This window comes from Impatiens glandulifera, chromosome 1, assembly GCF_907164915.1.
Source record: "Impatiens glandulifera chromosome 1, dImpGla2.1, whole genome shotgun sequence".
NCBI lineage: Eukaryota > Viridiplantae > Streptophyta > Magnoliopsida > Ericales > Balsaminaceae > Impatiens > Impatiens glandulifera.
Window position 1 is genome coordinate 12049175 of NC_061862.1, and position 24639 is coordinate 12073813.

At 26.9% G+C, this 24639-nt stretch overlaps 2 protein-coding genes across 2 annotated transcripts; one reads left to right on the forward strand and one right to left on the reverse strand.

The window, feature by feature from the left end:
• The first annotated feature begins 17522 nt into the window (after nucleotides 1-17522).
• Nucleotides 17523-19044, forward strand: LOC124922386 (protein DEHYDRATION-INDUCED 19 homolog 4-like). The gene is made up of 5 exons (XM_047463120.1): nucleotides 17523-17723; nucleotides 17809-17966; nucleotides 18175-18252; nucleotides 18351-18601; nucleotides 18730-19044. The coding sequence occupies exons 1-5, from the start codon at nucleotides 17654-17656 to the stop codon at nucleotides 18845-18847; spliced, it is 675 nt and encodes a 224-aa protein (XP_047319076.1). The 5' UTR covers nucleotides 17523-17653; the 3' UTR covers nucleotides 18848-19044.
• An 88-nt stretch (nucleotides 19045-19132) lies between these two features.
• LOC124922385 lies at nucleotides 19133-21350 on the reverse strand. Its single transcript, XM_047463119.1, has 6 exons — nucleotides 20860-21350; nucleotides 20346-20560; nucleotides 20046-20262; nucleotides 19869-19954; nucleotides 19691-19785; nucleotides 19133-19621 (listed from the first exon to the last, which is right to left on the reverse strand). The coding sequence occupies exons 1-6, from the start codon at nucleotides 21205-21207 to the stop codon at nucleotides 19383-19385; spliced, it is 1200 nt and encodes a 399-aa protein (XP_047319075.1). The 5' UTR covers nucleotides 21208-21350; the 3' UTR covers nucleotides 19133-19382.
• Between the last annotated feature and the right edge of the window lie 3289 nt (nucleotides 21351-24639).

The window sequence follows — 24639 nt, forward strand, 5'->3', positions numbered from 1 at the left end:
AGCATAATTCATCAGATTGTGAGTCTTTTGTATTCTATATAATATAATATTCTTATTAATAATTCATATTTATACTTTTATTTTAATTTAATTTAAAAATAAATTAATATTATGTTGTAATCAATTTAATAAATAATAATAATGTAATTGACGGAAAATATAATAATAAAAAAATATATTTAGAAAGAAAGTGGGTATCTCCGTTGAGTGTGGATCCAGCTCACGACGCTTATAACTTAACTAACCCCACGCCAGCCAGTTTATGCATATATACATTATACAATGTATCTATATATATCTAGCTAAGGCTAGTTTGTTTTGACATTTATTTGTTACTATTTATCTTCTTTTCTTAAAAAAGTCTATATATATTAAAAATGATAAAAATCGTTTAAGCACAACGAGAAAAACATGACATGAAAAAAAACTAAATAAAAACGTTACTTAATAGGTTATTCAGCTCGAGAAAAACAATTAACTTTCACAATTTAATTGTTCTTGTTGAAAGGAAAATTTGACGAAATGACCCTAAAAAGAGGTAAATGAGCTGGTGATCAGCGCATAATCTTAAATGAGCTAATGATCGCTTCATATTTTTTTGACGAAATTGTATCTGTCGCCATGTGAAAAGTTCACAATCGCGAGACACAAAATTTATTTATTTTTTAAAAAAATTGCGTCTCGCGATTTCTGGACTTTTCACATGACATCCGGTTGCGTATCGCGACAGAAACAATTTCGTCAAAAAAATATAAAGTGGTCACCAACTCATTTACCCTTAATATGAATGTTATTTTTTCAAATTTCTCCCGTTAAAATAAGTTTATATATTATTTTAAAATGCTCAAATTAATTCTAATAAAATGTTTAAAATTTGATTTTGTTGTTTAGGATGACATTTAATAAGATATCCTCATTACAAAATTAAATTTTTATAAGTTTAAGGTAGTTTGTGTTGACTTTTTATAATCAAAATTTTATTTTTTAAAAATTAACATATAATCGTCTAATACAATTATTACTATAATTTTGTTGTCAATATAGAATCTCTTGGTTGTGAAACTTTAATTATTGTCTTGTTTTTTTTTTTTTGATATTTTTTATTGCTCTATTTAGGATATCATATTACTTTATTGATGTACTAAATTATTATTATAATTTCTTTTGAAGTGTGGAGTTATGCTTTTAAATATTATACTAATTTCTTTAAATAAATTTATATTGTTTTGGGTATATTTCAAACAAAACCACATTTCCTAATCACATTTTTTTTGATTACTTTGTATTTTAGAATAGTTTTATTAATATTATATATAATTTTGTTTAAAATATGTATGAAAATTGTTGCATTATTTGTAAGGTCAATAAAAACAATTGTCCCCATGAGAATGGGACAGTAGGGTTGCTCTTCACCTCCCTCTTTTATCATAGGTTAAGTTAGGTCACTTATCATTATACAATATGAATAAAAATAAAATAAAAAATAATAAAATAAAATAAAAAATACTTGAAAATCCTAATTTTCTTATAATGATGTGAAAGTACACACAGAAAAAAAAGAAGTGGGAAATAATTAGAATTTAGCTGTCCGTGGCTATGTTAAGGAAAAACCCAAAAAGAAAATGGAGGTCCACTTTCAAAAGTGGCATCATATATTTGCTATAAATAAGTCACTCATCTCCCACGTTCACTTGTTCATATATATAATTTTAATTATATTTATATATAATTTGCATAGTGTATAGTGTCATCACATGACTAATTCCTTACTTTTAACTTTTGAGTAAATTTTAATAACAAAACATCATAATTCTTTTTTTATAATGAGTTTACTTTATATATCAACTCTCTTGATTTAATTTTAACTAAAAATACTCAAATTTAAACTCAAATGATAAAAAGATATAAAATAAAGAGGTTGTATTTTTAGTAACATAACTACATAACTCTTTTTATATATATATATATATATATATATATATATATAAGGACTTGTTTAGAGCTTCATTGACGTGGGTTTTTGAGTTTCTTTTAAAATTTTATCTGGGTTTTTTTATAAATTTAATATTATTACTTTATTTTTATAAATTTTAAATTTTAAATAAAAAAAGTATTATAATAATTTAACAAATAAAAAGCTCAAAAATACTTGTTTGATAGTAAGTTTTGGATCAAATCCAAAATAAAACAACTTAGAAAATATTAAATTAAATTAAAAGTCATGTTTCTTATATTAAATTAAAAAAAACAAAAAAACCTTATATTTTATATAGAATATATATATATATATATATATATTATTACAATATGCATTTGATGTGTAATTTCATGTTTACAATGTAATATAATATTATACAAAAGAACTAAATTCATTCATTTATATTTTGATAATAATTATATTTCAAACAAGACTTTAAGGGTTGGGATGAAGAAACTGGGAGAGAAACCACTAGTCTGTAATTTCGCTTTCTTTTAAACAGTAATTATTTATTTATTTATTTATATATATTATTATTATTTTTTTTTTCTTTAACATTATCGAAAAAGAGATGCCTTTACCTCTGCCGGCAATAGCACGGGATTGGTTTCCTGCACTGCAGATTTATCCACATCCCTACGTTGACACGTGTCATCAATCCCCCTCATTTCTCTTCTTATCTATAATTGGTTTTTTTTTTTTACTTCTTTTTCTTATTAAACTATTCAAATAAAAAATATATATGAATCTTTTATTAAATATTAAACATATATATTTCATAAGTCACATATTATTTTCAACAATTAAAAAAAAAAACTAATTAAAACAGATCACTGATTATATGAATATAATTATAGGCTACATATTTTTTTTTTGTTAAAATACATTAATTTAAAAGTAATAAGAGACTATAATAATAAAAAAAAATTAATAGTACAAACAAACCCATGTTCAAAGTTTCATGCAAAATAACAGCTTTAATTGTTTTTAACAAAAATTATAAATATTAAACAATTTTGAAAATAATTCTATATAAGTAAAATTAAAGAAAAGGAGGGGCAAAAAGTATATTCTCATATGAACCTTTTCTCTCTTCCAAAGACTTTATGCCCAACAAAGCTGAGCCTTGCGGCTGTGTGTGTATTTGTGTGCCAAACAAAGACTCTTCTATCATTACATGTTACTTTTTATTGCAATTACTTTACCTTAAAATATTCAGTACATATATAAAAATTGTATAATGATTAATTATTTTAAATATTCTTTTATTTTGTGTTGAATTTAGTTCTGTTGACTTAAATCTGAACATTATTTGTGAGAATTTAATTAATAACTTAATTTATTTTATACAAATTAAAAATTAAGAGATTAGTAATATATTTAACATTTTGCATCATAGTAATTGTAATTTGAATAATTTTAAAATATTAAAGCTGAAAGGGTGAAATGTAACATGAATACAAAGAGACTCAAATATAATGGTATCATTGACTTGACTGATTGAGTGAGTGAGAAATTAATTTGCTAGAATATCTTTGGATAAGGTTTTTTTTTTATATAAGAGGTAAGATACCTAATTCAATTCCCTCTTCTTCCTAATCGAAAATAAAAAGGTTGGATATTATCAGTTTCGTCTTGGGTTTGAGGCTTCGACTTCGTTAGGGTTGTACGTTGCGAACTGGTTGAGTGTTTACCGGCTAAGTGTGTTGAAACTACAGGGATTTATTCTGATATTTGGGTGAGAAATGTTGTATGTATCAAACAAATATTATTAAATTTATTAATATATATATATATATATATATATAATTAAGGTATTACAAATTAATAATCAGATGAGATACTTAATAAAAATATATATATATATATATATAAATTAATATTCAAATGAGATACTTAATAATATAATAATTCAAATTCAACTCCAAATTTGAATGTTTATAAACAAAATCACGTGTATAATTCTATAATTGTTACTTTGTTTTGTGGTTTTAGTGAAGAATTCAAGTTATAAAAAAATTAAAAAATGGGAATGTTTTATGCATTAATAGGCTTGTCATTAATGGCCATATTTTGAAACTAAGTTTAATACTTGCAATAATTAATGATTAAATATGGTGTGCATTTAAATAATGGTATTATTTCAAGTTGCTCCAAAAGGGTTAACTTTATGTGGAGCAAGAGATGCTTTTAAGACAAAAGGGATTCTTGGTAGTTTTAACAGTCATTTCACGCGCATAAATTTAAATATTGATATTGACCATCTAAATTGTTACTTCTAGTTTGGATTACATGTTATTTACATTAAATCAAGTATATTGATTTCAAATTTAGCAAACAAATTGAGGAAATTATTCCTTTTATTATCTCAACTAAATATCAAGAATATTTATTATGATCATATAGAGTGAGATTTATGGGTTTCCTTATGAGATAGACGTTGATCAAATGGACCAAGTCTATGTCTAATCAAATGGGTTATTAGACTACAATTCAATAGGTTTGAGACATGTGAGTAATTCCCTTTTCCCATTTCATTCTTATGGAAACATTTAGTATGATCAAGACGTAGTAGTGGCCGTGGCCGATATTATGAATGCTTTAAGCTTTGGGCTTAATCATTTTTTAAGAGTGTTCTGTACTAGTAAAAATATGGCTTTTAACGAGGGCAAAACTCTCGGTGAAAGTTAAATTGTCGTCGGTGATGGTTTCACCGAGGGCGACAAATTCTCTTAGAAGGTGTCGGTAATTTGACTATCGGTGAAGGAAATTTTAGTATCACCGAAAGCATTTAGAGCCGTCGGAGATAATATTATTACCGGAAGCACTAATCACTCTCGGTGATAATTAAATTCTTTTACCGAAAGCAGAGCCAATGCTCTCGATGATACTCTTAAATATCACATTTGATGTTCAATGCACAATCTCTCATTTCTCAACAGGCTTTTACACAAGACAATACGAAGACATCTTTTGTCTATCGATCCATGATTTGTTACAGATCTCGCCGCTGTAATATGAAGTTGTTTATAATGATATAGGATTGAGTTTTTTTAAAAGGCTTGGAAGTTCCTTAATGCTAATATCATGGCGGCTATAAATAATTTTTATCGATTTTTATCTTTTGAAAAAAGTTGAAATTCTACGTTGATTGTCCTAATTTGTAAGGCAGACGGAACTATATATCGACGTGAAAAATTTGTGACCCATCAGTTTTAAGCGTGATATTCTCTAGTTATTTGAAGCGTGTTCGGGACTGCGTGTTAATTTGGGTAAGTCTGATATCTTTTTCTCTAATTCAGTTTCGTCTAGGAGAAAGATTAGATTGACATGTATTTTGAGATTTAAAATTAGAATTTTTTCGTCTATGTATCTCGGGCTCCCCCTAGGTACTAAAGCTAGCTCCAAAGCTTCTTGGGACCCGATCATTAGTAAAATGGAGAGGAAACTTTCCATTTATAAAAAAAAAAGATAATTTCTAAGGGAGATCGTTTATTCCTTAATTATCAAGAGCGTTATTTCTTCAATGTCAACTTATATGATGTCCCTATTTGTCTTCTCAAAGTGTGTAGCTGTGAAGATGAAGAGAATTATATGTAAATTCTTATGGGGATTGTCTGATTCCTCATTTTCTCATTTAGTGAGTTGAGATAATATTAAATTAATAAAGAGCAGGGGGACTAGGAATCTGTAATCTTATTTCTTTTAATAAAGCCTTATTATCCAAATGGTTTAGTGGATTTGTATCTGAGCAAGAGAGTATTTGGGTCAAATTGATTAAATGTAAATATGGTCAGGATAAGTCTGGTTCGTTCACCAAGAACTCTTATAGACCCGTGGAATGCAATTTGGGGTGGTATTTATGCCATGTGGAAGATTTATCGGGAGCATTTAATTTTTATTGTGGGTGATGGAAGTTCGATTAGTTTTTAGGATGACACTTGGTGTGGTGATAAATGTTTGGCAAATATTTTCTCTAAGCTTGCTTCTATTTCTATTTGTAGAGATACATCGGTCAAAGATATGTTTGACATTCGGTCTAGTGGTTTTCCTAACCGTATCAGGTATAGAAGAAGATTGAATAGTGAAGAAAACATGTTCAATGATAGACTTTTGTTCATGGTTAGAAATAATGGGTTAAATCCGTCTTCTCGAAAGGACTTTTTAATTAAATGGAGTAATGGACCATTGTTACACTTTGTTCAATAAAGTTAGCCCATATGATCTTTGTTGGGAAAATTTATGAGAGTCTAAGATGCCTACCAAGATCTCCATTGTTGGTTGGAGTGTTATTCGTAGTGAAATTCTCACTAACGATAGATGTATGAAAAATGACACGATTATTGTGAATCGTTATTGTATGTGTTACAAAGAGATTGAGATAACTTCTCATCTACTTTTACATTGTCACGTTGTTGCAAGTATATGGAGTCTTTTGTGGAATTTGATTGAAATATAATAAGTTATGCCGGAAACTGTTAGTAGTTATTGAAAGGCATTAATTGGGGAGACTAAAAATACGAGACTTAGAAGATGGGTCTTTATCCTTATAATTTTCTGGTAGACTATATGGTTGGAAAGAAATCAGAGAACTTTTAACAATGAAAGTAGGTCGTTAAAGATTATTCACAATGCCATTATCATGACGATGTCGGAGATTAGATTCGAAAAACATGTGGATTCGTATGGAGATCTTACTGCGCTTCTTGAAGATCTTAGAGTCAACTAATTATTCTAATATTGTACTAACTTTTTCATGTTATGCTTTTCTCGTTGTTCTTAAACGATTTTTTAATTAAATGGAACATTTTAAAAAAATAGATTAGGTTTGGGAGAACTACAATTGGGGTTTGGGGAGGGGAATCAATGGATGATAGAAATGGACGATTCTTTCTTGATTTTCTCTTTAGGGATTCTCTTTACCGGTTGAAGAGACTTGGCATTATGGATCGACGCTTTTCTAATTTGATTATTCTTAGTGGTGGCTTAATTGGAAGATTATAGTTTCTAGTAGTGTCAAATACTTGTCTTCGATCGATTGGAAATGTAGAAGTAAAGATTTGAAGATTTAGAACAAGATTTGTTGAAGAAAAGTGAGTAATTACCTCTGGAGTTGTGGATCTGTGAGATTTTTTTTTGAGGTGGGATTGGAAGACGGACGATTATTGGCTTTAAAGGGAGAGAAGGAGTGGCCAAGAGGAAGAAGAAAGAGACGGCCGAGAAATTAGGTCAAAATAAAAATATTTTTACCGAGGGCGTTTTCGAGTGCTCTCAGTGATAATATTAAATGAATATCGCCAAGATTTGTACCCAATTACTCTTAGTAATAATATTATAATCGACGACAACCTTTTGCTCTCGGTAATATTAACAACTATCTACGAGGGTAACCATTTTCTCTCGGTGATATTAATATTCCCGAGAGAATTCTTTCTCTCTCGACAATAATTCTCGATAATTCTACATATTTTACCAGTGTTGGTTCGCTCCTACCTCCTATTCTCTTGACCACCAAAAATCCAAAATGTCTCTTCCACATTATTTGAGACTTCATCAACCTCTTAGGGATCCATGAATTGTGCTTGACATTATTGCAATTGTGTCTTTCAAAACCCACCCCTTTAACCTCAACATTAGTGTGGATAACATGTTATGGTTAATCTGAAGTCTCCATCTATAATATAGACCTATTTCTCGCTAGGGACAATTATTTTTATTGATTTTTTTCTATCTCTATTCTCCTCGTAATTGTTTTTGCTATAATATTATGAAATTGATAGTCGTTTAAGTATAACGACAAATAAAAATAAAAAAAATAAAAAAAATATAATACAAAATAATATGTGCGAAGATCTTCCAAAAATGAGTTCCCATACTGAATCTATCGACTTCTCATATCGAACCTCATATAATGTCAAAATGATAATATTGTGAAAGATTTGAAGTGGATGTTTGAGACTATTGAAGATTCAGATTCCTCTTCAGTAAAATTATTTACTAGAAAATAATAGAGATTATTAGCTTCATTGTCTTGTACCCGCAAATTTAGGTGCCTCAATTCATGTTTTCCAACATGCACTGAGTATAACTCAATGAATACCAATATTACTCCAAATACCAAAATATCAGCAACACTCTTACAATGTAAGAGAAGATGGGATGTCGTTTCTACCTCCTTAAAACACAAAACATATCGACTATCTAAGATAAAATAAATTTTTGTTTATTTATTAATTTTTTTTATTTTAAGTTTTGCTAAAGATATGATTTTATTTATTTTTTACATTTTTTTAATTTAATAAGTTAGCACAATCTCCAAAGTCATGACCTTACTTAAATTTAAGGCGTTTTAAATGAGGATCGAACATGTAACATTTGGTCTTTTAGACACTAATTCTTGCTAGTTAAACTCACTTAATGGTTAATTTCTTGTTATTCTTTTCTCTTTCACCTTTACTTTTCATTTTTTTTTTTGTAAAATAACTTTTCGACCAAGTTGTCAAATTGGAACTCCTTATTAGAGACAAATTAAGATTTTAACATTTTTTTTCAAACCTCACAATTTGAAGCTATTTATGATTAAAGTTATATAAAATAAGGTTTTGTCTTAACGATTTTAAACATTGTTAACTTATTGTTTACATAGTATTTATAAAAAAAAACAAAACAATGTCACTAAAGATTTTGACTATCGAATTTTAGAGAATTGGTAGTCACACCATCAATTCGTTAAAGTTCGATAGTTAAATTAATTACATAAATTATTTTTTTTATAAATTTAACGTGTATAATAAATTAAGGCGTTTGAAACTATTAAAATAAAACCTTATTTTATATAATTTTAAAATTAATAAATTTTCAAAATCCCAATTTACTCCCAATAAATAATAAATAATCCCAATTTAACAATTTAATGGTTCTTATAATATGAGAGAAACATATTAATCAAAACATTTTTTTTAAGCTCATATGCAAAGGGTACTCCAAGTCGGTGAACTTCTCAATCATACCTTTTAAGACTTTGTATGGATGTAATTATTTAGATTAAATTAAGGCTTGTTTGATGTAGTTTAATATTTCATTATTAATTATTTAAATTAAATTATTAAACCATTATATTTAATTATTATTATAACATCTTAAAATATTAACAGAAGGCCTCAATATTTTTTTTTTATCATCTAACCTTAATGAGTATTATTTTCCATACATACTTATCTCTTTCTCTTTTTTATTACAAAATTATAGTTTTTAATTACAGAGCTTGTTTAATCTTAATATTTTTTTACCCTTTTCAAAATAAGAAACATTTTAAAGCAAATTAACAACAAATAATCTCCTAGTTTTAATTAATATGTTAAAATAAAAAATTAGCATCCAAACGCAGCTTTTTTTAATTAAGGGGATTTCGACCATCCTCGTTGGCAACGGTCAACATCAAGTAGACGTGACGTGTTGGAAGATGGGAGTCCAGAATTGGATCGGACACGTGGTTATGTTCTTAGTGGCTGGCTTGATGGGTCCCATTTTCATATAAACAAAAAGAGTTTTAATTATATTAAGGTACTAAAGAATCAAATCATGTACAAATTGAGTCTAAAATATAATACCCAAATAAAATAAATAATTAAACTCCTAGCTAGTTGTCAAAGATCCAAGACAGTTAAATTAGAGCTTGTTTGAAAACACCTAATTTTAAAATAGTAGTTGAACAAATAATGTTATTAAATTTATTAATATATACATTAATTCAAATCCAACTCCAATAATATGAGTTCTTTTTTATTATTTTTTTTAATTCAAAACTAGATCATGCTATAATAATGCTATAGTATTTCATTTTAACTTAAATTATTAAATTAATTAACAAAAATACCTATTTTGTATTAAAAAATTAAAATTATATTAGTTTAACCAATTAAAAACACAAATAATTTATTTTTTCATCAAATAAGATTTATGGTAAAAATTTATTAAAAATATTTAAATAACCAACTTGTTTGATGTCTAGAATTTAAAAAAAATGATAATTTCTTTATTAAATTTTAATTTATTGAATTATTATAATATTTTTTATTTAAATTTGGTCATATTTTAATTGGTCGAATTTACAAATTGGAACTCAGGTCAATTGATTTTCGACCTCTTTTTTTCAAATATTATAATTTGAAATTTTTATGGTTAAAGTTATATAAAACAAGATTTTATCTTAATAGTTTCAAATGTCGTTAACTTATTAATTACGCATTATTTATAAATAAATAAATAAAATATTAATGTCATTAATTTAACTATTGAATTTCAACAAAAATGTGGATTTTGACCACCGACTTTTAAAGATTTTATAGTCGAATTGTAATAAGTTAACAAAGTTTTAAACCGTTAAGATAAAACTTTATTTTATATATTTTTACCAATAAGGAACCTAAATTGTAAAATTTAAATGAAATTGAATTGCCTACAAAAGAAACAGACTAAATATTAACTAATAAATAGAATGAGTTTATGGTTAATATAAATATATAATAAATGATCAAAGATAAATCGCAATCGAGGGCAAATTCCAGCTACGCTTACAAATACACAAGAAACCCTAAACTAGCAGCACTTAGTGAACGGTGCAAGACAATATCGTGTCGTCCATATCGATCATGTCTATATGTCTGTGTTTATCGTGTCGTCTGTGTTGTGCCTTCTGTGCTTATTGTGCCGTTTGTGCCGATCATGTCGTGTCTTCTGTGCCTATTGTGTCGTCTGTCCCGATCGTGTCATGTCGTCTGTGCCTATCGTGTTGATCGTGTCGTGCTACCTGTGTCGGTCTAGTTTTCTTTCAAATTGAGTATGTATAATTAATTAGGATGCAAAGTATTTAATTGAGTTATATTTTTATTAAAAAAGATCTCTCAATTTACAACTGTTACTATTTTTCAAAAATTTATAACCATCCTTTGGTGATGGAATACATCTCGATTTCAATTAGTTAATTTGAGAGTTTTCGTTCTAAATCGCTGATAAGAATTATGGACTTAAATTTATTAATTTTGTAAAACATCTCTTCACAATTATTGAAATATTATTCTCTTTCAAAAGTTGTGTAACAATACTTAAAAAGTTAATATAAAATTTTTAAAAAGTTCTGAAAATAAATAAATTCAGTGTAAATTAAGAAATTAAGTGAGGTTGACAAAACTTTAATAATTAAATTGAGTTTCATTAGTGTTAGAAAAGGCAAGAAATAATAAAGGTTCTTAATTACAAGTTATTTTTAGCTAATAATTTTAATGCTAACTTTCCACAATAAAATGAAAGAATACAGGTATAGTAAATTAGTAATAGTTAATTAATCAAAATGAACATGGATGTGACCAAACTGAATAAAGAGGACACATATTTGGATAACAAAAATAGCAAGAATTAATACAACTAGTAATAAAAAGTTAGGAATAGAATCAAACCATTAATAATGTTACTTAAGTTGTTGTATTCTTGCTATTAAAAACTTAATTTAAACAATTCAATAGGTTTTAACTTATCTTTATTTATTAATCAAAATAATTTGATTTTTTTTACTTGGATCTATTCAACTGGGCTAAGAGAGCTTATTGATTCTTAATTTTTGAATAAATAACTTTACACATTTAAGTAATATTCTAGAATCGAGATGAGTAGTTTGGAATCTTGAGGCCCAATAGCGTGGATGGGCCAATGCCGCATGAGAGAAATCCCAAACTGCAGCCCAATCCTTTGATCTGTTATTTTAAAATAAATAATCTTTTGAACGTGCGTTATTTTCATTTGAAGATGTTGAGATTTTGAACTATTACAATATTAGTTATTTAAGGTTGCATGAATGTTGGCTTCTTATTTTTATATAATATTTGTTTTTTTAATTAATTTATCATATTTATATAAAAATAAATTTAATTATTCTCACTACACATTACATATTTTAATGCATTCAAATCACATTCGACCATTTTGAAACACGTATATCTCGAAAAAATACTCAATTTAAAACACAATATGTCCAAATTGGGCGGTACACAAAGTTATATCGTTTCGAATTTTTGTGGAAAATAAATATCAAATCTACTGCTCTTCAAATCTTTTATCAAATTACATATTTTTTTAGTCACCAAAACCGCATTTGATATTATAATACGCAAATCTTACAAAAATACTTTTTTTTTAAATACGCTTAAAACTTCTATAAATATAATTTCAATTTTAAACGTGATAAATTAGTTAGTAAAATAAAAATCATAATTAGAATAAGAACACTAATGTTTATTTATTTATTTAAGAAAAATCTTAAATAATTAAATTTTAATAGTTTGAATATTTCTATACAGAGTTAAAAGTTTGATAAAAACGGTTTAAGTTTGATTCTTATATATCATGTATTAAGCCAAAATCAAATATATATTATGTTCTTTTCTCCTCTTTTATTTATTAATTTCATTACATTTTTTGATATTTGACAGATCCTTTGTAGCTATAAGTTTTATTTATTTGGTTAGGTTTTTAACACAGTAATCAAACTATAAAGTTTACCTAAAATAATCTAGTTATAAATTTATAAAATTGAAAATTAATTAAAAATGGTAAGAATTATTTTATAAGAATATTATATATATATATATATATATATATATATATATATATATATATATATATATATATATATATATGAGAAATGATTAGGTAAGGGAATTTGGTGAGGGAATTTGGTGAGGTGGCATAATCTTATTCGCTGAAAAAATCAAATAATTTCTCTCTTTTCTCTCTTTCCTCCCACTTTTACATTTTCCAACCAATGAAGGTGATGCCACGTCATTCCCTCACCAAATTCCTTCACCAAATTCCCTCCCTCTATCACTCCTCTATATATATATATATATAACTACTTAATTATATATATATAATTAAGTAGTTTTATACTTTATTATTTTAAAAAAGATATAAAATTAATAACACTAGAATATTTTTTTATTTATAATCGAAATTATTTATAAACCCATAAATTCTAATTATTGTAAATTTAAAAATCGTATGAATTTACTTAGTTTAATAATTTTATGAATATCTAATGCGATTAAAATGAAGTCTGTTATAAAGAATTACATCCTAATGATTTATTTTCTATAGCCACATATAAAATACCCGCTAATCCACACCTAAATTAAAACTCAAAATGAGTTTATCTTCATTTTCTTTTATATTTAATCACAATTTTAGTATACACTATTCAAATATTCCAAACTTTTTACAAATAAAAAATGTTTCTTTAACAATATTAATATATTAATTTTATATATTTTAAATAATTTATTGATATGTTTTTTCATTTTCTATTTTATCTTGTTTTTTTATTAATATTTTTTAAATATCATAAATTTATAAATTTATAATAATGAACAATATTGATACAAAATTAAAAAATAATAAAATAATTTTTTAATAATTTTGTTTTGATGTAACTTGTTTATTTAATAATATTTAATTTATTTTTTTAATGATGTTTGTTTTAGTGTAATTTTTTTTGTTCGTTTAATATAATTTGTTTTTTTATATGTATAAATTATTGATTTATAATTAATTTTATCTAATGGGTGTGTTTAAAAAATATTGGATTTGTAAAGTTGATAAATATATAAATAGTAATGAAAAAGTTTGTGTAAAAAAAAAATAGTTTAAAAATGAATTTTTAGTTTAAAAATGAATTTTTAGTTTGAAGATGAATTAATGTTTGATGAAACACTTGTTACATTATATAGCTCTATAGATCATTCTCCTCTTTATTTTTTTCTTCTCAAATATGAAAATTAGGCCCATTAATTTTGATATTATAGGAATTTATTTAATAATAATTTTTAAAAATTGTCTTAGGAAGTTGGGACATGGAAAACCCAGGACTGGACTACTAGATGGGACAAAAATAATGTGGGTAGTATTCATTGTTATTCATGCTAGAATTTATGTAGGGTTTGGTGGGCTGAGCCCATCGTAAAAAAAAAATATTTACGATTAAAATGTGACACTATCTTTTAATTATTAAAAAAATTAAATAGAATTCACTATTTTATTTATTTAATTATTAAAAAATGATAAAACTTACTTTTATTTACCTGTTTTATCCAAAAAAAAAAAGTTTTTTATTTTAGCCCACCATGAAAAAATTTAAGCCCACACACCACCAAATCTTGTGTCCGTCCCTGATTCATGCTAAACCATTAAATATGTGGTCCCTGATCTTTAATTTTAATATGAAAAATTAGTGATTTTTTTGTTTGGTGATTAATTATTTGTAAATCTAACCTTACTATATGTCCACTTCAATTTTACTATAAGGATTGGTAATAGGTTTGTTAATGCAATGTCAAACCTTGTTTAAATGGTCAGATTTAGACCTAAAGGATTTTGAAAAAACATTTATTATTTGAAAATAGGGATTCGTGGTGATTTTAAAAAGATAAAAATACTTTTAAGTAAAAAAACTTAATTATATATATATTTATATATATTAATAAAATAAATAATTATAATTTTAAATAAATAATATTTTAGTATTTTGATTAAATACTATTTTTTTTTATCAACCTTTAAATTTGTGTTATTTTCTAAATTTTTTCTTATGCTGAATTAATCTTTAAAATTCCAACGAGACAACAAAATTAAATAAAATTAATAATTTATTAAATATGGGGTCCATATCCAATTTTTATGTAAGTTTGTTTATACTTTTAGTCTATGTTTGGTATGATATACAATATTGTAGTATAGTTTATCTACAGTAAATTATATTAGATGTTTGATTTATTAATAATTAAGTATACAATATTATTTTAGGTATAATTTATATCTTAAAAACGGTATAATATAGTACCTCATCAGAGGTGTTACAAGAGTTTATAAATCTTAAGATTCTTTTTCTACCCTTTAATTTTATAAAATTATTAAAATTTTTATTTCTTTATTATATTTTATAATAATAATAATAAACTATAACAAAATATTTATTTATATTTAAATGTGTTTAATTTTTTAATTTAAATAATAATAATAATAATAAATATGCAATTACATATTTTATTTAATTTTTTAAACTTTTTTATCTCAGTACAAAAAAAATGCTATTTCAAGTATAAACATTTAAATGTGATAACTTTACGTAATTAAATATAATATTTATTTAAAAATACAAAATAATGTTAATTAAAAATACAAATTACTAAAATTTTAATTTCTGTATTATATTTTAAAATATAATAATAATAAACTATAACTAAATATTATTATTATTAATCAATACAACTTATATATATATAATTTAGTTTTAAAACTAATTATAATTATACATTTTAATTTCAAATATCATTTTATAAAATTATTATTATTAATATTTTATTTTATAAAAATAATTAATATTTTTTAAATATAAAATATTTATAATAATACATCAATTTTAAAAATAATTATTAACTATTAATTAATAAATAAGTTTTATTTATATAATTATATAAGCTTAATTATATATAAAAGAATGTAAACCTTATAATAATATTATTTATTTTAGAAATACATTTATAAGATAATTAAATATTATAATTTTTTTTTATTAATTTTACTATAATTAATAATACAAACTACTTATAAGATAAATATTATAATAATAATTAAAAATAATTTATATAAATATAAGGGTAAAATAATCTTTACACTTTTTACTATTCTTTTATACCACCAACTAATCACAAAATAATAAAACCTATATAATTTATACATATTTTATATTTCTAACTAAACACTAATAATTTATATTTCTTAATACCTTCTTATAATTTATACCAGGTATCAAAAGCTACCTTAGTACTTTTACTCCCGAATTTATGAATAGTTATATAATCACATATAAAATTGGTCCATATTTAAATAAATTTATCATTCATCTTATTATATGGGTTATACTTTATATTCACCCTAAATTCGACCCTATGGTAATCCTTATATGATCACATATAGAATTGGTCAAAATTTAAATAAACTTATCATTAATCTTATTTATATGGATTATATTATATGGGTTATACTTTATATTCCCCCTAAATTCGACCCTACACCATAGGGATGATTAGACTTATATTGTTATGGTTTGACTTTTTCTTTATTTTTAAATATTGAAGTATTTACCCAATTATCCACAAATTCAAGTTCAATGTGTTTCACCCTAAATTCAACCCTACACCATAGGGGTTAGATATATTTATATTGTTTTGGTTTGACATTTAAAAAAATAATAATATTGAAGTATTTACCCAATTATCCACAAATTCAAGTTCAATTTGTTTCCAAAATAACTTTAAAATAATTAACTAAACTAAATTATCTAATATAACACAAAATAACTAATATATATATACTACTATTTTTTATACTAATATTATTATTCTTTAATGCAATATTTATTATTAATGCTGAAAATATTAAATATAGAAGGATAGAAATCAAAATCTTAAAATGGGAATGATACTAAATTTGATAAAAATATTCAATAATAACAAATTCGAATACTAAAACTCACTTACAAAAATAAGTTAAACATAAAAAGCAATGCACCAAGTCATTACATTGTTTAAGTAGATTTGTTTAACCTATATACTCAAATTCTACTTAAGTTTTTGATAAATAATTAAATATTTTGAAATTATAATTTTATTTTAGTTAATTTTTAAAAGGATTAATAATTCTAATATACAATATACGTATAATTTATAAAATCAAAATATATTTTCAAATAATACATATAATACATTTTTATTTAAATAAATTAAAAATACTTAAGTAATGATAATTTTTGAATAAAATATTTTTTTAATAAGATTAATAATTTTATTTTTTATATATCTATTTATAATATATTATTATTTAAAAGATATAGATTTTATTTTTATTTAGTAGAATAATATCATAATAATAAAATATATTTTAATAATATTTTGAGTTTCTTAAATATAATTAATAGTATCTTTTTCATTATTATTTATTTTACTAATTATAAATATTATATATATATATATATTAAAATTAAAATTCAAAATATTTTATTATTTATTATTTTAAATTAAAAGTTTAAGTTAGAATTTGAATATATAGTCTAAACAAATATATTTAATTATAAGGTTTCTAAGTATTTTTATTTGGTTTTATGTGGCAAAACACATAGGATAGAACTTAACTTTTTCCTTTAACAAATATGGTATTATTCTCATTTTAAAATATTCTTATAACTTTTAAACTATGGAAAGAATAAAATTTAAAAAGATTTGAAATTTTAAACTATGGAAAGAATAAAAAAAGGGTTTTTAACAAAATTTATTAAAATATTATAAATTCACAATATTCAACCTTTTTTTTTTTCCATTAAAAACTAAAAACCCTGGTGAAGACTCCGCGTATGGCGTGTGCAATAAGGTTTTTGTAAGTATTTAAACAATCTCCTTCTCCCCATCTTCTAGAATTAAAGGGTCTTCTCTTCTCATAGAAAAAACTCAAGCTTTTCATTCATTCATTCCTACGGCTATATCCCTTTTTTCATCATCACCATATAAGAAAGAAGATTCAATCCTACCCATATTCGAAATTCTTCTCAGTTTCTGTGATCATACTCATTCATTAATGGACGCCGATTCTTGGTTCAAATTAAATCTTCCTTCTTCTACTTCCACACCTTTTTATTCTCAATCAGGTAACTTGGGTTTGTTTTTTCTAATCATTGTTGACTCAATCTATTTTGGGTTTGATCAATCTCGGTGGAATTCATCTGTGTGCAGATCTATACCAAGAAGAAGAAGTTGATAGTGATTATGATGATCATCATGATGATGAGTTGAGTCAGGACTTCCTTTGCCCGTTCTGTGGCGAAGATTTTGACTTTTTAAGTTTATGCTGTCATTTTGATGAAGAACATGCACTTGAAGTCAAGAGAGGGGTAAATTTGCTCACAAGCTCTCTCAATTATATATATATATGTACTAACTGTTCATCTGGTTTAGGGTTTAGGGTTTTAACTGGACAAGAATGTGAATAAATTGTATCATCTAGTTGTTCATCATCTTGTTAAATTGAACCATCATGTTGTTGTTCCTTGTGTGATTGATTTGATGAAATACTTGCTTGAATTGAATATCTCTATGTAGGTTTGTCCAATCTGTGCCAAGAAAGTTGGAAGGGATCTACTTCGTCATGTTACTGAACAGCATTCAAGTCTTCTTAAGATATCCTTTTTTTCATTAACAAAATATGCAGAATTCAATATTCATTCATGCTTTTTAGGTTTTGCAAGTAGAGGATTGTTTCCCTTGACAGATATTACGTCCAGCAGAATCAGGAAAGGAGATATTGCAAGAGTGAATCCATTCTTGCTCTTTCTCGATTGAAGAAACAAATTCAGGAAGAATCTTCACACGCAGCTTCACCATCCAGTGTAGAATCTGATCAGTTATTGTCATCTTTCTTACGTAATGTTGTGATCAAGGATGAACCTGTTTCCTCGAATCCTCCTCAAGCTTCAGTTGATGAAAAAACAGAGAATGCTACCCCAGTTTTGGAACCCTCCTCCAATAGGTACGAATATCATAAACTTGTTTTTAATATCTATCATTGAGCTTTGAGTGGTTTTCTGTAATGTTTGAGGGATCTACAATACCATTGATTTAGTCTAAAATTAGAAGAGGGGTTGTGATGAATGACAGGAGTGTAGGGCAATCATCTGATTTGGCTGATGACAAAAACGAGGAAGAAAGGGTTCGGAAGTCTGAGTTTGTGCGAGGGCTCCTTCTGTCGACCTTCATGGATGGTGACGGATTATGAACTGTAGATTCTCATAGGGAAGACGATCATGAACTGTAGATTCTCATAGGGAAGAGATGTTGAAAATATGTTTCTTAAAGCTGGCTTCTTTTTTTTCCCTTTTTTTCTTGTAGTCTTCTTTTATGTATTAATTTCACATAAACTTGACACTATTATATCCAAATAATATGGTTAATAATGCTTTCAATTGAGTTACTTATGGTGGGTCATTATTCAAAAGCTACTTAGTACAGATAGAAAGAACCTAGCTTGATATTCACTATGAAGAATAGGTAATATTATCACTCAAAGAAATATCAACATTTTATCATCACAATTCACAATGCACAAATTGTTCCTAAATAAACAATGACTTATAGAAACAGAAAAATAGTAATGGATAACCTAAAAATCGAACTATATCCTGGTCAATCTGTCTGTCAACTTTCCTATCATATATCCATTTTTACACTAGTAATATTTGAAAAAATTAATTCAACTCGACACCAGTTTTGAATGTCTGGACAGAGTTGATTCAGTAAGAAAAAAAGTAAAATCATCTGATATACGAACTATGAGAAATAAAGAAGCTATAATCGGGGTGGTTGACTCGCAAACGACGCAGCCAATTCTCAGCAGCCATCTGTAGAGAACCGACCTTTTGGTTTTCTTCAACAACTCCATTCAAATTATTCCAAACAGACACCTTCAACTTATAAGAAGCCAGCCCAAATGTTGGCAGTAACATCTTTGATGACGGTATAGGACTATCCAATTCTCTCGTGTTCATCATACCTGGACATTTCATTAAAACAAGAAGATTCAATATAAATTCTCTAAGAGAACAAGAAAGAAAGAACTCACTTCTCAAGGGTGTAGTGGACAGAGAATGAAATGTTAAGAAACAAGCCTCCAGGTTCTGTAATGATGAACCAACTGGTATTCTGTATATGGGATACCTTTTTTTTTCCCAAACATACAGTTAGTGTAACAGATAAATAAATAAATTTGTCATAAATTACATAAAAGGAAAGATCAGTACCAGGCGACAGAAACCCAACTTGCGGGAGTTAGATCACAGCTTCGTAAGGTAGTCAGTTTTGGAAACCTAGATGCCAGGATTTCAATCTATATATAACAAAAGGATGTTATGTATTAATTATGACTCTAAATTGCAATGTTCTAAGGTAAAATAAGAGAGGGCAGTTGATTTGCTTGCCTTATCTGCCAAGGGTTCTCGTCCATAAGGCAAATCATGTTCTAAATACTCAAAAATAAGTAAACCAGGAGGACTAGTTGTGTCGCCTTCATTACCCGGTGATCCACCACCATTAACTCTCGTAATCTGGTTATAACCGCCCTGCATATATTCGCTGCTACCATCACTACTGGTTTCTCTTGACGAGTCTGCATCACTCTCCTCGCCAGGTCTTCTCCTGCCCAAAACAATTCTTTCTTGTTAAGCCTTAGCCAATCATCCATTGTTGAAGCATATTGTTGAAGAAATGAGAGAGCTAACCTGGGATTTAATTCTTGTTTTGATGGGTCTATATACAATTGAATGGCAGATAGGAAAGGAACGTAGTATTGCACAGCAGAATCACTATAAGATAGAACAAGAGGAACGCCTGCACCATAAGCACTCCACTCCTTAAAGGATTCCCAAAGATCACCAAGAATGAAATAAGGATTTGATTTCTGTTCTCGCCATCTCCACCCTCCTCTAGATGCTGTCTACACAACAGGTTAAGCAAGACAAACATAAAGAAGATGCGACCAAAGTACTAAATATATTCATTCATGGAGTTTGAATTCAATTTCCCAACAAGATGGTCGTTTTTGTTGCCTTTTTTCCTCAATTTTTAACATATGGGTCTGTGTGATCTTGGTGAAGTTCGTTTCTTTAATATAACATATGGAAGTTCGTTTATATGGTTGTTCAAATACAGAGAGAAAAAAGCAAGTTTACAAATCCAAGAACAAATTAACCATTTCCATAAGAAACCTTTCATGTCAAGATTATGAGTACTTACCTTGGAGATGTATTGAGCAGGAACAGATGGAGTTGTGTGCTCAAGAAACCGATCCAAATTAGTCAAATCGATCGTTCTCGGCGTAGATATCAAAGAAGAAGAAGAAGGGGACAAAGGGGCGGTTATCGTCGTCATCGTCGTCGCTGAAGAGCCATCATCAGATTTGATTCTCTTCTCTGCATCCGTCAACGTCAACGATGCGTTGGAGTTAGACTTGGGTGACTTGATACTATTAGACTGCATCCTTTGTTGTTGTTGTTGTTGCGGCTGTTGGTGCCTACGCATCGCCGGTGGACAGTAGAAACGGTCTTCTCCACCGCGATTGCGACTCCCTCTTGAAAGAGACATATAATGAGAGATGTTTTCGATTTCTTTGGAGAGGTTTTAAGTGTATGGAATTAGGGTTTTGGAAAGTCGGATTCCTAAATGGGGGCGATGACTGAAAATTCCGCGGGGAAGAAGGTATTCATTCTCAAACAAGATTGATTGAGAAAAACAAACAGCGACGATCGGAGAGGAAACGAGGAGACTCACCCTTTTTACCATGTACCTCGCTATAGATAATTTCTCCTCTATAAATTCATTTATCAAAATTAACCATCTCATTTTAGATCAGAATCAAATTATGTCATTTAACTTTTCAAAGTTTCAAATAAGTACTAGAAATTTGGGCTAACAAAAATAATAACACTATTCTAATTGTATTTCCACTAATTGCTTCATCAAAGGATTAGTTGATCTATGTTTTTATTTTTCTAAATTTAGATAAATTGGAAACCATATATAACTCACTCAGTATTGAAAAAATATCCATCCAAATATGATTACCAAACAATTGAAATTAGACCAAATGGTTAAATTTCGGTAATAAAAAGTTAATTGAAATTCAGATTTCTTTTAAATTTCACAATTTATGACTTTTTATTGTTAAATTTACGTCGTTTTGTCTTAACAATTTCAAATAATGTTAACTTATTATTTACGTGTCATTTATAAATAAAAATATGCATGCCATTAATTCAATTACCGAATTTTAGCAAATCGAAAATTTTGACTACCGAATTTCAACGAATCAGAGTCAAAATTCACAATTCACTGAATTCGACTTTTAAATAGTAGTATGATCATTTATTTATTATTTATAAATGTCACGTATATAAAAAAATCACTACAATTAAAACTGTTTAAGACAAATTTCGTTATAACTTAAAAAAAAATCATAAAGTTTGAAAAAAGAGGTCTACCCAATTAAGATCAACCCAAATTTAACAAATTCTACCATTTTAAAGATCTTTACACAAGCATGTTGCATCTTATTTTATTCTTTAGATTGATTGTGAGTTTAGTTCTGTTTAAAGAAGACAAATGTTGTTGATATTTTTTTTTTATTGATATTTAAGTTATTTTAGATTAATTTATGATACATAGTTATATAACTTATAATTAAATGTATTTTGTATGAGTTTCACATTTTATTTGAATTTTTTAAGATTAAATTGATCAATAAAAATAAGTATTTTTTTAAATATATATTTAAATAAACTAAAAAAACATCATCAATGCTATAATTCATACATTACAGATAATCTATATATATATATATAATGAGGCTTAATTTTGAAAGTGTCCGGATTGCAGGGTCGAGAGTTGTGGTTAATTTAAATATATATGTAAGAGTAAATGAATATTTGGGTCGGATTCTGGGTTTACCCGCCCATAAACTTAAAACACTTAAAAATAAAATTAAAAATGTTATAAGTATGTTTCGAACTCGCAACATAACAAAACAAATACAACTCTTTAACTAACTAGGATAATAATACTTTATATTTTAAATTCAACACTAAATTTGATGAACGCGAGACATTTTTAACTAACCAATCTATATATATATATAATGATGCTTAATTTTGAAAGTGTCCGAATTACCGAGTCGAGAGCTGTGGTTAATTTGAATATATATGTGAGAGTAAATAGATATTTAGGTCGGATTCTGAGTTGACTCGCCCATAAACTTAAAATGGTTAAAAATAAAATTAAAAATGCTATAGATATGTTTCAAACTCACAACTTAACAAATCAAGTACAACTCTTTAACCAGCTAGGCTAATAACATTTTATATTTTAAATTCAACACTAAATTTGATGAACGCGAGACATTTTTAACTAACTAATCTATATACATATAATGATGCTTAATTTTGAAAGTGTCCGAATTGCCGAGTCAAGAGCTATGGTTAATTTGGATATATATGTGAGAGTAAATAGATATTTGGGTCGGATTCTGGGTTGACCCGCCCATAAACTTAAAACGGTTAAAAATAAAATTAAAAATGCTATAGATATGTTTCAAACTCACAACTTAACAAATCAAGTACAACTCTTTAACTAGCTAGGCTAATAACATTTTATATTTTAAATTCAACACTAAATTTGATGAACGCGAGACATTTTTAACTAACTAATCTATATACATATAATGATGCTTAATTTTGAAAGTGTCCGGATTGCTGAGTCGAAAGCTATGATTAATTTGGATATATATGTGAGAGTAAATGGATATTTGGGTCGGATTCTGGGTTGACACGTCTATAAACTTAAAACGGTTAAAAATAAAATTAAAAATGTTATATGTATGTTTTGAACTCACAACCTAATAAAACAAGTACAATTCTTTAACCAACTAGGCTAATAATACTTTATATTTTAATTTCAACAACAAATTTGATGAACGGGGGACGTTATAACAACATATTATTATCTGTGTGCATCGCACGAGGATCTTCCTAGTTAATAATAATTTATTAAATATATGTAGTTTTACAAGTATAATATTATGGAGATTTAATTGTTTGGATCATAACTTCAATAATACAATTTCTAGTTTACACATTTCTCTTGAAAAATTTAACATGGTATTAGAGCTTCAAGGTTAAGAATCCTGGAGAGTTTTCTACTGCCTCTGTCGGTGGCCGAAGCAGCCATTGACGGAGGGTTTTATTCTATATTCTATTATTGTTAGAGAAAGAAGATTTGAGAGTAATTTTGACGAAGAGATTGTGCTATCCACTAATGCATGGGATGTTGCTAATGATACGCAAACGACGTTGAGGGAGGTTAAAGAGGAGATCGATTTGGATCCTTCTTGTGTGAACGTGGTGGTTGTTCTTGAACAAATTGTGTTGAAGAATGGTACTGCTGTAGTTCCTGTGGTTTCTATAATTTTGGACAGAAAAAAGTTCATTCTATTGCTTAACGAAGAAGTGAAAAAATTCGTCTTCTCCCCCTCTCTCTCTTCACTTATTTGTCATATCTCTCTATCTATGTATGTTTTGGTGGGGATATATATGGTATCCCTTCTCATGCGTGCATTATATCACTTAGTATATCACTTAGTATATGTCTCAGACTTCTCCCTCCATCTCCTGCAACATAGAAATCAAAAACCAAGAAACCAAGCTCCTCCCTCAATCTCCTGCAAGTTAGATGTCACACCCTAAAATCACTTTATGACCGAGAATCTTCGGTCAGTTCTGGCCAAAGCCAAGGATCGAGGATAATTGTACCCAAGATCGAAGAAAATTGGAACCCAGGAAATTCAAGACTCAGGACCAAGAATTTCCAATTAGGACCGAGAATTTCTAATTATGACCGAGAGATTCGGACCGAGAGGTCCGACCAAGGATCCTTTGAATAGGTTCCTTTAATTATTTGACTTCTGCCCATAGTTTTTTCATGTCTATGCCCATGCCTTAGCCATGTGTCAAAATTAGTAAAGAC

What these genes read in the sequence shown, in the direction of transcription:
- LOC124922386 (XM_047463120.1), top strand. Translation starts at nt 17,654, where the DNA reads ATGGACGCCGATTCTTGGTTCAAATTAAATCTTCCTTCTTCTACTTCC. An exon ending in ACCTTTTTATTCTCAATCAG is followed by an intron (nt 17,724 to 17,808) that starts GTAACTTGGGTT and finishes ATCTGTGTGCAG; the next exon opens with ATCTATACCAAGAAGAAGAA. An exon ending in TTGGAACCCTCCTCCAATAG is followed by an intron (nt 18,602 to 18,729) that starts GTACGAATATCA and finishes GATGAATGACAG; the next exon opens with GAGTGTAGGGCAATCATCTG.
- LOC124922385 (XM_047463119.1), bottom strand. Translation starts at nt 21,207, where the DNA reads ATGTCTCTTTCAAGAGGGAGTCGCAATCGCGGTGGAGAAGACCGTTTC. An exon ending in CTGCTCAATACATCTCCAAG is followed by an intron (nt 20,561 to 20,859) that starts GTAAGTACTCAT and finishes CCTGTTGTGTAG; the next exon opens with ACAGCATCTAGAGGAGGGTG. An exon ending in GAGAACCCTTGGCAGATAAG is followed by an intron (nt 19,955 to 20,045) that starts GCAAGCAAATCA and finishes TGTTATATATAG; the next exon opens with ATTGAAATCCTGGCATCTAG.